The sequence below is a fragment of the Nicotiana tomentosiformis genome, chromosome 8 (assembly GCF_000390325.3).
Source record: "Nicotiana tomentosiformis chromosome 8, ASM39032v3, whole genome shotgun sequence".
Taxonomy (NCBI): Eukaryota; Viridiplantae; Streptophyta; class Magnoliopsida; order Solanales; family Solanaceae; genus Nicotiana; species Nicotiana tomentosiformis.
In genome coordinates this window covers 105,201,378-105,218,460 of record NC_090819.1, presented here as the reverse complement: position 1 = coordinate 105,218,460, position 17,083 = coordinate 105,201,378, and the positions used below count along the sequence as shown (strand labels likewise).

The following is a 17,083-nucleotide window of genomic DNA, read 5'->3' as shown; positions in this document are numbered from 1 at the left end:
TAAATATAAATTTATTATTATTAGATTATTTAATGTTGACTATCAACTTTCTACAAGTCATTTATTTGTTTTGAAAATAATAAGGGACTTAATAGCTTAAAAAATGTAAAAAAAAACAAGTTAATTTGCGTGTAACAATTCTTTACCAAAATATGGTAAAAAAGCAACTACCTTAACAAATTTTGGCGGGCAAGACAACAGTCAAAGGAAAAGGGCCCTGTCATATATTCAATTTCTTCCTTTGGTTGCTTTGCATCAGCTTGAATTTAATACAACTACTAATCATTTCTTTAACAAGGTCAAAGAAGACTATAGTTGTGTGAACAAAGAAAATCCAGAAATTCCATTGTCATGACTCCACTCTGTTGTATCTTCTTGGCTTATTCACTTCGCCACCAAACATTTTCATATTTATAAGCTAGGCTTCAACTTCATCAACAGCACCATCCCCAAATTAGAAAGGAAATTAAACCTCTGCTGGTAGTGCTCAGTAATGGGTTTTCTGGGTATTTGCTTTCTTGTCCTTTTGATGTTGAAAATTGCTGCTGCACAAACATTCACTGACCCTATTGAAGGTTATTTTCCCCCTCTTACCCTTTTTGTTTTGCGGAAGAATTTTGTAAAGGGTTGCAGCAGATTGACAACTAGTTTAATAGTTAAATTATGACAAATTTCTTTTAGTAATTTATTGTTGAGACATGCTCCCGGGGGCAAAACTTTGGGGGGGGGGGGGTTGCAAGGGTTCACTTGAATCCCTTCGCCTTAAAATTGCACTATATGTACAAGGTTAAAATTATTTATTTACGTGTATATATATATATATATATATATATATATATATATATTGAATCCTTTGACTTCTTCACGTGTTTATTCACATATTACGAGCAGAACATATATAGAGGACTATCTAGCTGACGTGGCTGTATTGGATTGAGGCGTAATTGATTGATTGATTGATTGTTTTCTTCTTATGCATGTATTGATTAGTGGATGCTCTGAATAAGATTATTGACCATTGGAATTTGAGGAGCAAGTTGAATCTAAGCATGGACCCCTGTACTCAAAATGCTCCTTGGGCACCAGACCAAGCTAATCCTAGGGTTGCTTGTGACTGTTCTGCTACTATCTGCCATATTACACATTTGTGAGCTAATTTTCAAATTTTCACCTTTTTCTCTTTTCTTGCGTTGTGAATTTTTCTCTTTAGAATGTTTTTAATGCCTATATATTCAGGAAAATTTATGCCTTGGACGTCTCTGGTGAAATTCCTAATGAACTTTTTCTGCTAAAAGAATTGATGGACTTGTAAGTGATTGCAATACTGCTATGATTAGTTCTGTAATATTATTCTGTAACTTAAGGGAGTTTAGTGATGATGTTTTGTATGTAGGAATTTGGGTCAAAATGTTATCAATGGGACCATTCCAGCTGAAATCAGACAGTTATCAAAGATGCAATACTTGTTAGTAGCATTAAGCTTCTTACAATTTCCTTATGATTTTCATTGCAATACTTGACATCGATGAGGATGTCACACACCGAGAAGAGGTGAGGTGGATGAAATGGAGATTAGCATCTGGAGTCCCGTGTGACTGGAGAGTGCCACCGATACTCAAAGGTAAGGTTTATAGAGCGGTGGTTAGACCGGCCATGTTGTATGGGACTGAGTGTTGGCCAGTTAAGAACTCACATACCCAGAAGATGAAAATAGCAGAAATGAGGATGTTGAGGTGGATGTGCGGGCACACTAGGATGGACAAGATTCGAAATGAAGATATTCAGGAGAAGGTGGGCATGGCTCCTATGGATGCCAAGATGCGGGAAGTGGGGCTTAGATGGTTCGGGCACGGAGGAGAAGCCTGGATGCCCCGGTTAGGAGGTGTGAGCGATTGGTTTTGGCGGGCACGAGAAGAGGTAGAGGGTGGTCTAAGAAGTACTGGGGAGAGGTGATCATACATGATATGGTGTGGCTTCAGATTTCCGAGGATATGGCCCTTGATAGGAAGGTGTAGAGGTCGCGCATTAGGGTTGTAGGTTAGGAGGTGGTTGAGGCTAGTCTTATAGGGTTGTGTCTCCGACTGCTAGTGGTTAATGTTGTGTCCACACTATTCTACGTTTTCATTGTGCCGGGTTTTATTTACTGGTTATTGTTATTGTTTTTTATCTATTTTCTGGTTCTTATGTTGTTGTTATTATTTCTTGATTTTTGTGTTGATGGTACTGATATAGTGTTTCTTTTCGTCGTCTTGAGCCAAGGGTCTTTCGGAAATAGCCTCCCTACCCCTTGGGTAGGGGTAAGGTCTGCGTACACACTACCCTTCCCAGACCCCATTTATGGGATTTTACTGGGTTGTTGTTGTTGTTGTATTCATTGTAGAACATTATGAAACAGGAGCCTTGGCATTAACAATCTCACTGGTCCTGTGCCTGCAGAACTTGGAAGTCTAACCAATTTGATCTCCTTGTAAGTATTCATCTCGCTTTGAGTTGTATGTCTCGGTCTTGGGGGACCTTAAGCATTTTTCTTTTCTCTAACTGTTGTTTCCTAAGAAAGATTACCCTTTGTACAGAAGTTTTAGTTCAAATAATTTCAACGGGCCCTTGCCACCTCAGCTTGGAAAATTAATCTCCTTACAGCAGCTGTAAGTATATACTAGTATAAGTTTTTGTTTTGATGTTTCTGTATCGTTCCGTTTTAGCTCGCAGATGATATACATATGACAAAGAGAAGTACTTATTCCAAGAAGTGAATTAGCTGTCTCGTAGGAATCAAAGGGATATATGTTTAATCATTCTAAATTGACTTGCCACTAAAATACTACTATTGGTAACTCAGGTATATTGATAGCAGTGGAGTGAATGGTCCAATTCCAGGGGAGCTATCAAATTTGAAGTCCCTCGAGATTCTGTACCTCTTTGTCTCTAGCCCTCAACACTAGTCAGCATGGTTCAATAATCTTTCAAGAAAAAAATGCTCAACTTAGCCATTCTAACTTGGAGTTCCTTTTCATGTGTCAGGTGGGCATCTGACAATCGTTTTACCGGAAAGCTCCCTGAATTCTTCGGGCACTTTATGAACTTCCAAGTCCTGTATGCATGACTTTGTTTTTCTCCTTTTCTGATTAATTACCATTTCTGTCATCTTAGGTTTCCAAGTAAATACATCTTTATTGTCATCTGTTTAACAGATTTCCTAAAGATTAATTCTTGTTAACAGGAGACTAGAGGGAACACTTCTTGAAGGACCAATTCCAAGCAATTATGGTGTCTTAATAAAACTACAAGATTTGTAAGGTTTATCGCTGTTACACTATGTGATAGCAATTCGCTGTGTGTTCTAACTTCCTTCACAGACTGCTATGACAAAAATGTTTTGTGTTTAGATTATTTATGTAAGCAAAGAGCGGAATTCCAGTGACTCAAGTACCGGAACTTGCACATGATTTTTCTTATGCTATTTATCTATGCAAATAAACCTCAACATACAGAAAGTTAGCAGCTTTAAGCTCTTAGTGCCATTTAAGCTTGGCTTGAGCAAAAACGAATCTTTCCTAATCAATATTATCACGTACATAGGGTTATCTTGATAAATTTTCACATAAGTCATCATCTATTCTCCTCTAGCTGAGTGTAAATCTGGTTCACCACAACAAGTTGTGGAAACATACCTTTTGTTTAGTTGACAGAAATGTTGTTTAGGAGTTTCTGATAGTCATTTCCTTTTCCTTTTTCTATATGTAGGAGAATTGGCGACCTGCGTAATGAAGATTCTTCTCTGGATTTCATTCAGAACTTGACGAGTCTTTCCATATTGTATGATTTGGGTCTCAGTGCTTTCACAATAAGACTTCTATTGTTGATTATCGTTGATGATTCAGAAGTTAATCAAATTCATTTGTTTTTCACCTGTAGATCATTGAGAAATTGTCGAATTATTGGCCAACTACCAGAGAAGCTTAGCTCTTTTGGGAACTTGGAAATTCTGTAAGTTACTTTGATAGCATCAATTGTTAGGTTCATGCTTTTTGTTGCAAGTGACACCTCTCTATCTCTCTCTCTCTAAAGCTTTTCGTTCTGATATTAGTTGAATATAGGAGATGGTTCATATATTTACATTTAGAGTTCCACTATACTTGCAATCTCTGGATGTTTATGCTTTTAATCTGATAATATTTCCCTCTGCTGATTAACTACCACCACAAAGGGACTTGAGCTCCAACAAGTTGACAGGTCAAATACCAAGATCATTTCAAGACTTTGCTTCATTACGATTCTTGTAAGTCAATCCCTTACTTTTCTTTGAAGTCAATCAGTTGCAAGATACCTTTAAAATATAATGTGCAAGAGAAATATGTGTGCATCTCTTGTGTAAGTTAAGACTTATTGGCGAAAAAATAACAAAACGTTGGAAACTGGCCTTTCTTGTTAAGCATGTAAACTGCTTTTAAGATTTGGTGTGGACCTATTTTCGTTGGTTCTGTAATGGCTACTTTAATTGAAGTTGAGTTGTGCATCTCAGATATCTAGGAAGCAACAACTTGAGCGGCGAGCTACCTCCCAATATCATGAGTTCCAATCTCACTGCCTTGTAAGTCTTAATCTTTGACCTGATTTTGCTAATTCTTACTAGGGTTTGTATCTTGAGGTTTGTAATGCATCATTTCATTGTTGACATACTCTGTGGTTTAGATTTCTCTCCACAATTTCATTTATTTCATTTTTTGTCGTTCCTAATTATGGATTATCCATTATAAAAGCTCACTTTTTAAAGTTGGTCTCATGTCAGTGAACATCGAGTGATCTCAAGAAGTCCCTTCTCAATTTTTGCTCTTTAATGTCTCCTTTGTTCTCTATACATTCTATTTTCACTAGTTCAAACTCCAGTCCAAGAGTTTTAGAGCTTATCTTTTAACAGGACAAACTATACCTATAGACATAGTGCTTGGAGGATTCTCCTACCGTTATGTGTCTTGTTAAGTTTGCATCAGTTCTTACATATCCATCACTTTCTCTAACTGTAAAGAATTTCCATTGAAGAGTCTCCTTAATGAAGTTATTTCCAGTGTCAGATATAAGTACTAAGTGCTGAATTTGCCCCACCTACTCATAAAAGAATTTTTTTCAAAACTTAGTGAACTAAATTCACCATTTCCTGTAGGTTCATATATGATGATCCAATGCCTAGTTGTACCCGTACCCTAAGATTCGCATGTCAAATTTTGTATCAGCTGATCCTTCAAGCAAAATACAATTCGATTATTCTTCTCTTTAATCCTAATAGTATGCACGCTAAGTTTAGAGGATTGAATAGTCCAAAAGGCCATTCTGTACTTTTTCGTTCACTTTATTCTCTATTTCAGTGTTAATTCCATGAGTCTAACTTAAAATAGTTATTTCTCCTCCTATTGTGAATGGCAGAGATGTTTCCTTTAATTCTCTTTCTGGAGACCTAACACCAAAAAGATCGGGTTTATCAATGTGAGTTAGCTCTCTTCAAGCTTTACAAAGTTGTTACGTTCTAGACAGCAGTTAATTTTTAATTGGTGTATCAGTCTGAACTATTTCCATTTGGCTCATATGTTAAAATTTACGCAGGAATGTTTTTGGGACTTCCATTACTGAAAGAACTTCAGATGGAAGGTATATCGCCTCCGCCACTTACAGATCAAAATTTGGCAAACAGTGATATCCATACATTGTTGAGAATCCTTTATAAAGAGTTAGCATGACTGAAATAATGAGGATTATAATCTCATTTTGCTATCGTTAATACAGGAGATTCAAACCATTAAGTATGGGTAAAGTATGAGACTGCTGAATGAATGTTGGAAAGTTCAGATATTGCTTTGATGTTGGATGCCAATATGACATGAAATTAATTAATGCTTAAACTAATTTCCTCTTTTGATTCCTAATTAGACAAGAAAAGAAAGTCTTCTAAAATTATCTTAAAGAAAAGGTGGGGAATTTATTAGTTGTACACTTGTTCTCGTTTCAATTCCTTGGATTCCTTTGTTTAGGTCATACTGCTATTGATTCCATAGGAACTTATGAGTTTTACTAATCAGCCTATCTGTAAATCATTGATTCCTTCAGTTGTTTCCTCTTTTCTCTTTTCTGTTTGCCATCCATCTCAAATATGTAGGTAAACGATAGAACAGTTTTAGTTATATCAGTTAATTTGTCTGCGACTACTTGTTTTTGCTGATGTGGTGCATATACTGAATTTGATTGATGTAGCACGGCTTCTTCAGCTTTATCGTGCCTGCAAGGGAACACCAGGTGCCTCGACATAGTTAGTTCGTGTAAGTGCACTCCTTTCCCAAGTATGATGAGACTTCTTCCATTAAGTTCCTTTAGAAAATAAAAAAATAACTTGTGAGGTATATTTTAAAACTCGCACCATATTAGCCGGGTAATGGACCTATTTCCCGTTGAATAATGTAAGGCGGAGAAGGAATCTTAGATGAGCAGAACTCATTACATTAGCAAGGGCATGATAATGAAGCTCTACATTTCTGTCCCAAAGATCCCATTTTTTCAAGTTATAGAAAATCAGGATGTTACATTTACTTATCTTGAAATTCATCAGTCTGATTTGCGTTTAAATAGAAGGGTAGCCCTTTTTTAAGGTTTAAATAGAAGGGTAGCCCTTTTTTAAGATTTTGATGAGTGCTAACAAAGGAAAAAAGAATATAAACTGAAAAATCTGGTTTGAGGACTCATAACCACTGAAGTAACAAAAATTTAACACAAAGGTTGAAAAGAATGGAGTGAACCCATAACCATAAGACTTGTAAAATATGTTTATGTTTCTGATCTTTAATCTGATGTTGGAATGCTAAATATAGTTTTTGTGTTAGCTTCCTTTTCCATCAACTCTGGAGGAACGGAAACAGAATCTGCAGATGGCACCAAATACGATAACGACTCAGAGACATTAAGTGCAGCCTCGTTTTACATGAGCCCCAGTAATCGATGGGCAGTGAGCAGCTCTGGCATTTTCATTTCCAACCCACATGGACAAAACTATATAGCTGAGACAGGTTCTCAGATCACAAGCACATTAGACTCCGAGCTTTATAAAAGTGCTAGGATATCGCCTAATTCATTGAGGTACTATGGTTTTGGATTGAGCAATGGAAGATACAAAGTAGAACTTCATTTTGCTGAGATACAGATGGATGATTCTCACTCTTGGAAAGGCCTCGGGAGACGGTTATTTGATGTTTACATTCAGGTACTTCAAGCTTAAAACCAACTTACTTATCTGAAAAGAATTGGATATTTATTCAGTTGAAAGATTTTTTGCAATTGATGAAGGGTGAAAAGGTTCTTGAAGATTTTAACATTCAGAAAGAAGCAGGTGGATCAAAAAGAGCTATAGTTAAAACATTTGAGGCAAATGTGACAAACAGAATGATGGAAATCCATTTCTTGTGGGCTGGAAAAGGAACATGTTGCATTCCTTTTCAAAGCACTTATGGTCCTTTAGTCTCTGCAATCCATGTCACTCAAGGTTCTTCTCATTGCATTTCCATTCATATCACTTTTAACTCCCTTTTCTTCTTTTCACCTGAACTGATGATAAGTTACCGCGCTTTTGTTTACTTGTGATTTTGTTGCAGTGGCTACAAATGGTGGTTCTTCTAAAAGCAAAAAGAAACGCGTCGGAATAATATTTGGAATTGTAGCTGGAAGTGCAGCAGGTATACTGATAGTTTCTTCAGTTTTCTACCTATGGTGGGCAAATAGAAGAGGACCAACACATATGAAAGTTGCAACTGACTCACCAACAAAAGGATAGTTTGAAGCTTAACTATCCCCAGCATGTATGGTATATGACCAAATAAAAAATTTTAAGTTTAAGACGTCTGTCGATAAATGATTGGACTGTTTTCCAGTTTTCTTGAGAATCAAATAAAACTACATAAGTTATTCGGTTGTCTGGGCTACCAAGCTATATTCCTTCGGAACTTATTTCATAATCTGGCACATGTTATTATGATTAGTTTCTGCAAGAAAACAATACACCTACAAAAGTGAACAATGGAAATAAATTTCAAGAAAGATATTTCCAGACAGAATTTTTTTTTTTTTTTTTTTTGTGAAAAATAAGTGAACTAAAAAAATGAAGTAGATGAGTAATTCGAAGGGTTTATTTTCACCAGTTAGGTGGGGGGAAATTGGATGTTTATTTATCTCGTGTGGGCATCTAGAAAAGAACATAGGAATAATAAAAATAGAATTCCACAATTTTCCTAAGGCAAAAAATAAACGATCACGGTGGGACTCGAACCCACAATCTCCCGCTCCGGAGGCGAGCGCCTTATCCATTAGGCCACGCGACCTTGTTTGTCATTATTCTTGTTTACTCAGTTTAATTGGTTTTCATTCTTTGGGGGATACAGTTTTGTTTAGGAAATGTGAAGACAAAAGTTTGAAAATGCAGAAATATAAGCCAGAAACAAAAGATAACAAAATATATCCAGAAAAAAAGGATGATATATTTTTAAGGAAAACACCGACAATTTCAACTGCCTCAACTTTCCAACACAATGCCAACTACCTCAAAAGAGGTGCCGACCACCTAATTTAGCTTGTTTTATAGTATGACATATAGGGAATCCAATATAAGGTTTTCTTTCTTTTTTGACATTCTACAAGATAAATTGACAAGACTTTTCTCATTCATTAACCAATCTTACACTCACAAAAAAATATTTAAGAAAAAAAAAGGAAAAATAAAAAGAAAAGGAGAGAACATATTGCTTTCCTTCTTCTTTTTTCCTTTCTTCTTTTTAGAAATAATAATAATTAGAATGAAGATTTTAAAACTTCTTTTTATTTCGATGGTATCTGTTGAAATGTTAAGTAACACGGAGTACTTCTTGTTTGACTAAAAAGTATAATTTTCGGCTAAAATTATTCTATTTAGGTAATAACGGGTTAAACCTAGTTAATGACAATATCTCTAGATGCGAATCTTGAAAACGTGTGTGAGGTGGGACAGATCCAATAAAGGGTTGATAATAACAAGCATTAAATAGTCATAAAGTATAAGAGTAATGGAAGAGTGACCGATAATAAATAACAATAAATGATATTTGAGTAAATAGGCGGAGTGATTCACCCAATAAATAATGAGCTAAGTGATTATTCCTTATGGCAATGATGAGTGATAGACAGATCTTAGAACATCCGAAATCTTCTAGAATCTGATGAAAAAGTGTAGGATAATATGAACAAGAATCTTGATAAAAAGGTGTTCTTTGTATCTTTTTAAGAGAGAGAGTATCTTTTTGCAAAGTCTGCTCTTATCACAATGAAGATCACCGACCCCTATTCCTTTTTCTTTTTTTCTATTTATCTGGGGTATACCCCCAATAAATTCTAATAGTACAAGTACAAAAAATATCCAATCAAATATTCTTTTTAATATCTTGCCCAAATAAACTAGCTGTTACAACTCTTTTTGCAATGCGCGATATCTACCATCTTTTGCATCTCGCCCACGGGTTTTGCCATCTCCTGGTCGATCTCGATTGACTCTTTTCTCGATGTTACCTAGTCCCAAGTAGTGAGACAGATTTCTACCTATACACTTTCAACTTTGTTTTTCTTTTTCATTTAGCAATATTTGAAGTACAAAAGATCACCAATTAAGATAAGTCTCTTGATATATAGTTCAATTATTGCAAATAAAGCAAAATGTTTTACCTTTTCCAACGAGTCCTATTTTCAATTATATTTACAGCCAAATTAATTGAATTTAAAAACTTATCCATTCGTCATTGTGTGAATAAACTACACTTATAACTTTCTTTTGTGTGATTTCGTACTATCTAAAACTAATTTTTTTTCTAATATATATATATATATATATATATATATATATAATAGAAGAGTAGTTTGCATTGAGGTTAAACCAAGTGGCAAGCTAAATAAGCTACTCCTAATAAAAAGCCACTTGACAATTTTAAGACATAATTTAAGTAGATTTATACTATTTCCTTGTTAGTAGCAACTCTTTTTAAGAATTTAGAAAAGATCTTATCATAGATGCAGACTTCAAATTAATTGTGCTTAAATAGGTAGGTATATATATATATATATATATATAAGTGTTTGAAACTTCATTAGATAATTTGTATGAGAAGGGACTACAAAGGCTAGAGAGAGAAATAGATTATTATTATCTTTTTGGTTATAAATATAAAACGAAAATAATTGAGTGATAGTTCATTAGTAAACTATATATTCTCCACCTTGTATTTTACCATACAAAGTTCGATATCACCAAACTCTTTTCTTCCTTTCTTATGGTAAAAACCTGAGCATCCCACATCCCAACAAGATTTTAAAATTTCAGAAAAAACAAGTGAGACAATAACTTCGAATCATTTTATGTGAAAAGATGTAAACAACTTGCATAGGTTCGAATTGATCACTTTGCACGTTTGAGATCTACATTTAGCTAAACTTCTTTAATATACCAATTTTTCAAAAGAAAATTTGTAAGCTATTATAATACAATATTAGTAGCAATGTAGCATAGTAAGGTGCTAGTAAACATCCACATCAACGACGTTCTTTCCAAATTTGTCACTGTCATTTACAACCTAATTTCCCATTTGTTAATTCATACATAACCTTAAAAAAAATCACACATAACCTATACAAAGCTGTGGCTTTATTTCAATAATTGAGAGTTTGAGACATTATATAATATGCAAGTGCATAAAGTTCACAGCCAATAATGAGACTTCTCAAAAGTAAAAGGTCCCCCTTTGTGCCAAATATCAACCAAAGCAAACTACCCACAAGAAATGAAAATGATAAAGAAGAAAGCAAGAGCACTATGAAAAGAACCATCTAAATGTTTGGTGGTTGAAATAAGTAGTAGTAATATTTACTGGGTTGTGGTACTCCTCCTGTCCTTACTAAAAGTCTCGGGTTCAAGTTCTGGATACGAAGTTGCTTTTGATAAAGAGTGTTTACCTTCTAAAATGAACTTTTTTAGAAAATTTAAATTTATCGGGCTCCAAACTGATACGAAAAAAACAAAAATAATAGTAACATTTTGAAAAAGGATAAATAAAGAAAAATTTGTGAGACCTCCAATGGTTCGTGGAATATGTGGACTCCATTAGCTAGTATGTATGTGCCAGCCATACACGTACCCATCAAAAAGATGGTTTTTTTATTTTTATTTTTGTTTATGCATCCATTAATGTAATTCTCTGAGGAAAAGTCACGATTTTTATTCATTACACTCTTCACTTATAAAGTATGATTCTAGAGTCTAGACCCCTTTATTCTTTCACTATCTTCATAAAGTTGATAAAGAGCTCCAATGCTTAAGATTTATACAATATTCCCATGATTCATGAACTAAAAAGCAAACTCACATGTTAGAAGTAATTTACTTAGTGTAGTATTACTGCCTTTTTTTTTGGTCTTTAAATTTTTTTTGAAGTGAGGCTAGGCTTATAATTGTGGAAAATGAGAATACTTTAGTGAAATTATAAGTCTATGCTTAACTCTAAAACTCCACCTTTAAAAGTTAGGTAGACTAATAATCACCAGAATGCAACTCAAATCCTCCACCTCTGAAAGTTATATGGTATCTATCAAAAATTATTTTCTTTTTGGAGCTTAACTACAAAAAGACCGATTAAATTGCCAATGAAATGACATAAATCATGAAAATAAACAAATTTGATTTTCGCTTAACACCCTCCTTAATAGAGTATTAATCAATAAAATAAAGTAAAACTCCCAAGGGACACCCTTAACTATTATCTTATCTTCTGTACTAAAAAAAGGTGAGAATTATTGGTGAAATTAAAACGTTACACCTAAATAACGTTGATGAAGAAATAGCCGCCAAGCTGCAACTCAATCCTCTCTAAAATATTGAAATATGATAAATATCAGAATATTTATTTAATATGGAAAAAGAACCACATAACCAGGGACGGAGCTAGAGACCGAGGCACGGGTTCGGCCGAACCCAGTAACTTTGGTCCAAACTCTATATTTGTCTTAAGAAATACATTTAATATGTTCAAATTATTAATTTAGAACTCGGTAACTTAAAAGGGATAAAATCCCGAACCCAGAAATTTCAGATTATGGCTCCGCCTCTACACATAACGAGACAAAATTAAATTACCTGTAAAATGATATACATTTGAAATCATACATATTTAATTTTATTTGATGAATGCTTATCAGAGTGACTCATTGAAAAAGAAAAAGAAACTTCCGAGGATCACGTATATCTTGTCGTTATTTTCTGTCAGTTTATTATCTTGCTTGTTTTTTGCAAGTTTAACCTACAAGAGATCGCAAAATATCATTTCTAATGCTGAAATGTTAATTATTATTTTTCAGTTTTACAAACAGGCACCGACGGAATCAAAATTTTGAAAAATAAAGTTTTCAATCACTCAGTTCGATTTAGGGATAGCTATTAATGGATTAAACGTATTGTAAACGCAACAATTTTCGTGGGCAGATAATATTAAAAACGGTGATTTAAACAAAGGAATATAAAATTTGACACAAATGTGAGGGATTTTTCAAGCTGTGTGTAATTCTAATCCATCAGAAAGCCGAAATGATAATTTCCTTTTCTTTTTATTTTGGGACAACGGTGGTGTCAGCTTGCACACGCCTCAATTATTTAATTATCTGGTACCTCCCATCAACTCAGAAATCAAGCTCGCTCACCTCTACTATTCCATTTCGTACCTAATACCTTTATATTTTCCTAATATTTTTGCCTGTGATCGGATTTGAACTATGATCTCCCATCAGTTTCATTTCAATTCATTGCGATTGTTTGGTCACACCCTTGCGTGCCACTTCGATTTGATAATTTCCTCTTTTTTTTTATTCACAATATATGGACCAGGAGTTGATCAATCAAAAGATAGGTCAACTGCATTTTATACCTGTGGACAGCTATAAACCAACTTAGACACCGAAGTTGACAATGAAAGGATAGCTAAATGATAGGTGCAACCTAATAAAGATTGGCATAGAAACAACATTAGTTTAATATTAGAGCCCTGCCTTATCAGGTAATCCTATGTCACTTTCAGCTTCAGTATTTCTACGGTCTTCTTTCTTCAGCCAGCATTTTCTTTTTGGCTATCGTTAATATCTAATTATTTCCATAATCATTCCATAGATCTGTTCTTCTCATTGATTGAATATACTCCTTTGCCAAGAAAGTCATGGACAGAAAGATTTTTGCGGATCTCTTTGTTTTGTTCTTGAAAATAAAAACAACAATTGTTTCATTTTCTGGCAAAAAGATATTTTCCAAGAAAAAATATGCCAACGCACAAGAACCAATTCTTCAAAAACCAAAACCAAAGTACTAAGCTCTTTATAATCTATACATAACAAATCAATCCATTCAAAGTTATAAGTCAGCTAAATACAATTGGGAAATCAAGATAATGAGAGTTACTCAATTGCCACTGTGGAGGAGTACTGAATCTAATCAAAGCCTCAGTAATAGCATATATCTAGTTCATAATCCTATACATACCACCTAAGTATAAAATACTACTGTAATAACTAGCTATTTGCTCAATTTCGTGAATCGAATTTTAAGCGTTTTTGGTCTAAAACCAACCAATCAAACCTACCATATAATAGCCAAGAGAAATACAAAGACTAGTTTACTAATCTAATTAGTTCATAATTCAAAGTTCTTGGAAGACCGAGAGAACTACAAAGCATCTGTCGGCGTAGTCTCAAGAAAGAAGGAACCAAGATAATTAAATGAGGCATTGGTCAATGATCGGAATGGAGTTAGGTTACACTATAGAAACAAACATCACTTAAACGAAGACCTGAAGAAAATACAAATATTACAAAAACAGATGAGTCATGCTATTAGGATTACAGAGCACCCAGCATAAGAATCCCCCCAACCATTAGTCTCTATTCTCTTCAGCCCATTCTCTCTTCCTCTCAACCACTACCCTCACTACACATGCACAAATTGAACATATATCCATCAATAGAATACAGTGGAAAAAGATCAAAGCACTAGATAAAGAACATAACAATGAAATGGAAAATGAAAAGCTAAAAATGATGTATACGTGGCAATATCAGTAAGGAGTGTAGTAGTACCCTGCCGCAGGTGGTAATCCAACACCATTTACTGGTGGCATGCCATAAGGCATCGCAGCTGTTTGTGGACCATAATATCCGCCAGTGTTGATCTTGGACAAACTCGTTTGGCCTTGCATACCATCTCTAGCATATTGCTGCCATACGACTTGCTCCTGTACAAGCAATTGCTGTTTCTTCTCCAAATCCGCCATTTGTACATATGAAGGAGGTGGAACAGTCAAAGATGCAGCAAATGGATCCTGTCCAACTGTCTGGATCGTTCCATCAGGTGCAGGGAGTGCCAAAACTGGCGTTGCACTCTTCCCTGTCCCGGGTAATGCCACACTGCTGGCACTACCTCCACTCAACTGGGCAGTGGAAACATGCTGCCTAACCATCCCTTGATCATACATGCCATTCAACAGTAGTGGATCAAGTCCACCGCCCAATGCGGCCTTTTGATTAGACAGATGACTAGCTGTCTCCACCAAAGCCAACTCCCAATCAGCCTTACCAATCTCAGCCGCTGGATTCTGCCAAGCAGAGGTCATCTGAGCTTCCCCATTGCCGGGGAATGCTTCCCACGACCCATTGTTTGTTCCAGGCCCTGCAAACAATGCCAAGGCAAATTTATTTCCCTGATCATCAGCAGTAACACCCTCCTCCCTCAAATCCACCAAATCCCCAGTCTCCTGAACCACTGGCTTAGGAGGCTCCGGTTCAGGTGGTGGTGGAGGAGTATACTCCTCCGGTGCAGGCAACGCTTTAATCTCATTCATATCAGGTGCTGGTTCTTCTGGTGGAGCTGGCAGACTCTCAACTTTCCGCTCGGGACTCTTTGTCGCCTTAGCCCTGTCCCTCACAAACTCTTCTAATGTATCCAATAGCTTGCTTGTTATCCTTTGAACTTCCGGATACTCAGACGACCTAGCCACACCAATATCCTTACACCAGTTGTAGAATCCCACTAGCTCATCGATCTGCTTCGCTGCACTAGCATAGGCATCAAATGCCTTAACGCAATCCTGGTACTCCATGTCAAAGAATTTATCCAACAAAACAGCCAAAACCTCACATATATCAGCATAAAGCTGGAAATTTTCTTTCACCATAGGATACAAAGCAACCAACACCATCCTTTCATTTTTCGCCAATCCAGTTGGTCGACAAGACAAAAACCGATCCAACAACCTCTGCAAATGAGTCATCTTCCCAAAGATCCTCTCAGGGTTCATCTCTCTTAATGGGGTCACATCTTTCCGCTCCTGTGTTGACTCTCTCACATCCCCAGATGATCGCGACTTCCTCATTCCATAAGCAGGCTCATCCCTGAACTCACCATAATCATAACCATTGCCTCGGTTAGAGCTAGGAGGAGATCTCCACCTTTCTTCTCTAGAACCATATCTCTCAATCTCTCCACCAGTACTCCCATTTTGCTTCCTCTCAAAAACCATCAACTCCAATCTTTGATCCAAATACAAAGCATAAGTCCTTACAAAAGCCGAATGATCCCATGAATTCGAATGAGCCTCATCGCGAAAATCAGACAAATTGAGAAGCCTGGTGCCTCTCCTCGTGGCATACATGATCTCTTGCTGAAACACATTATCACCATCATTGAGAAGACGGTGAATGAGCATCAAACACTTGATGGCAACAATCCAATCGCGGGTTTTGCCTAACCTTTTGGAAATCAACGAAACACAAGCACTCACATACCCACGAGAGACAGAAGTCAAGTGAAGAATCTCACGGATGTACTTCTCGCTCGCAGGTTCATCGTCATGGCTTGTAGCCTTAACAATAGCAACTTCCAGCTCCGGCGCCATGTTGCTGGCTACTTTCGCGAGCCCTATACTCGTCTGATCCTTCACTGCCCCGATCGCCTTTCGAATCGTGGTCGGCGCCATGATGTATAGCACAACAGAGATTTCAGATTTCTTCCCTTTTTATTGCTTCTATAAAATCAAAAAAAATCAAAGGTCACAACTTTATACCATTATGAAGAACTAGTATACTCATAATAATGGCAAATCCAATAGAGAAACAATATGAATAGTCTATATAAGTTGGAGTCAACTATATAAGTCTATCTATATCCATTTTCCATTCCATCCAGAAAAAAAAATATCAAATCTGTTGACTTGAAAATAGAAGTTTCTATATTTGCTCCATTAAACTATAACCAGAACACAACAGATCAAGAACTAGCAAAATCACAACTTTTTGACTTGAAAGTATTAAGTTTCTATATTTGGGTCAATAAATTCAAGAATCTTAAACTATACCTAGAACAGAAAAATCACCAGCAAAAATAGAAAAAGATTAATGAAAATTGAAATAGGTTGAAGTACATACACACCAGAAAAAAGGCTGTAATGCACAGATCTATGAATTGGGTGTGATCTAAAGCGTTGCCGACAAATCGTGGCCGGAATTCTCTCTCTCTCTCTAGATTTGATGCGAGCTAAGAGGAGAGGGCGAAAATGGGAATGGGAATATAGTTAAAGGAAGGGGAGTGAAAAAGGAAAGTAGATCTATAAAAGTGGAAGGAGAATATGGACCGTTGGATCGGAATCGTAGATTAGCGGAAGTGTCGGAGGAACATAATACGTTGTCGGAGCGAAGACAGTGTGGCACTCGCACAATATGTGAGGGACACAAACCGGATAAGTATTGTTTATTTATCTAAACACAAAATTAGTACTACAATTTAATAAGTTATTCTATTATTTTGCATTCTATGTTATTATTATTACTATAACTGTATATGCTATATTATGTCAACTTAATTTTTTTTTTTGGAACCCCAGGAAAACTCGCGGCTGTTATAGTCTCTGCCACATCCTCTACCTATCAGGTGAGCACTTTGTGCGCAATGGGTAAATTTTCACCGTGTAATAGCCTGCAAACCATACGAGGATGTAAACCGCAC

The 17,083-nt window shown here is 35.9% G+C and overlaps 2 protein-coding genes and 1 non-coding gene across 6 annotated transcripts; 1 reads left to right on the top strand and 2 right to left on the bottom strand.

Annotated features, from left to right (window-relative positions):
- Positions 1-247: 247 nt before the first annotated feature.
- Positions 248-7,947, top strand: LOC104113355 (probable LRR receptor-like serine/threonine-protein kinase At1g56140). Of its 2 annotated transcripts, XM_009623483.4 has the most exons (19): positions 254-575; positions 991-1,147; positions 1,237-1,308; positions 1,394-1,465; positions 2,396-2,467; positions 2,574-2,645; positions 2,840-2,911; positions 3,022-3,093; positions 3,221-3,292; positions 3,745-3,816; positions 3,916-3,987; positions 4,208-4,279; positions 4,523-4,591; positions 5,422-5,481; positions 5,599-5,643; positions 6,244-6,308; positions 6,867-7,243; positions 7,327-7,522; positions 7,632-7,947. In XM_009623483.4, exons 1-19 carry the CDS (start codon positions 494-496, stop codon positions 7,808-7,810), a joined length of 1,950 nt encoding a protein of 649 aa, XP_009621778.1. In that variant the 5' UTR covers positions 254-493; the 3' UTR covers positions 7,811-7,947. The 2 variants fall into 2 exon arrangements, with proteins under 2 accessions (XP_009621780.1, XP_009621778.1); XM_009623485.4 differs by lacking the exon at positions 7,632-7,947 and having other exon boundaries at positions 248-575; positions 7,307-7,455.
- Positions 7,948-8,281: 334 nt separating this feature from the next.
- Positions 8,282-8,354, bottom strand: TRNAR-CCG (transfer RNA arginine (anticodon CCG)). Its single transcript has one exon. It is a non-coding gene; the product is annotated as a tRNA-Arg (tRNA).
- Positions 8,355-13,841: 5,487 nt separating this feature from the next.
- LOC104113356 (putative clathrin assembly protein At2g25430) lies at positions 13,842-16,799 on the bottom strand. 3 transcript variants are annotated; one of them, XM_009623486.4, is made up of 2 exons: positions 16,511-16,799; positions 13,842-16,106 (listed from the first exon to the last, which is right to left on the bottom strand). In XM_009623486.4, exon 2 carries the CDS (start codon positions 16,056-16,058, stop codon positions 14,142-14,144), a length of 1,917 nt encoding a protein of 638 aa, XP_009621781.1. In that variant the 5' UTR covers positions 16,059-16,106; positions 16,511-16,799; the 3' UTR covers positions 13,842-14,141. The 3 variants fall into 3 exon arrangements, with proteins under 3 accessions (XP_009621781.1, XP_009621782.1, XP_070038698.1); XM_009623487.4 differs by having other exon boundaries at positions 16,507-16,796; XM_070182597.1 differs by having other exon boundaries at positions 13,842-16,103; positions 16,507-16,796.
- Between the last annotated feature and the right edge of the window lie 284 nt (positions 16,800-17,083).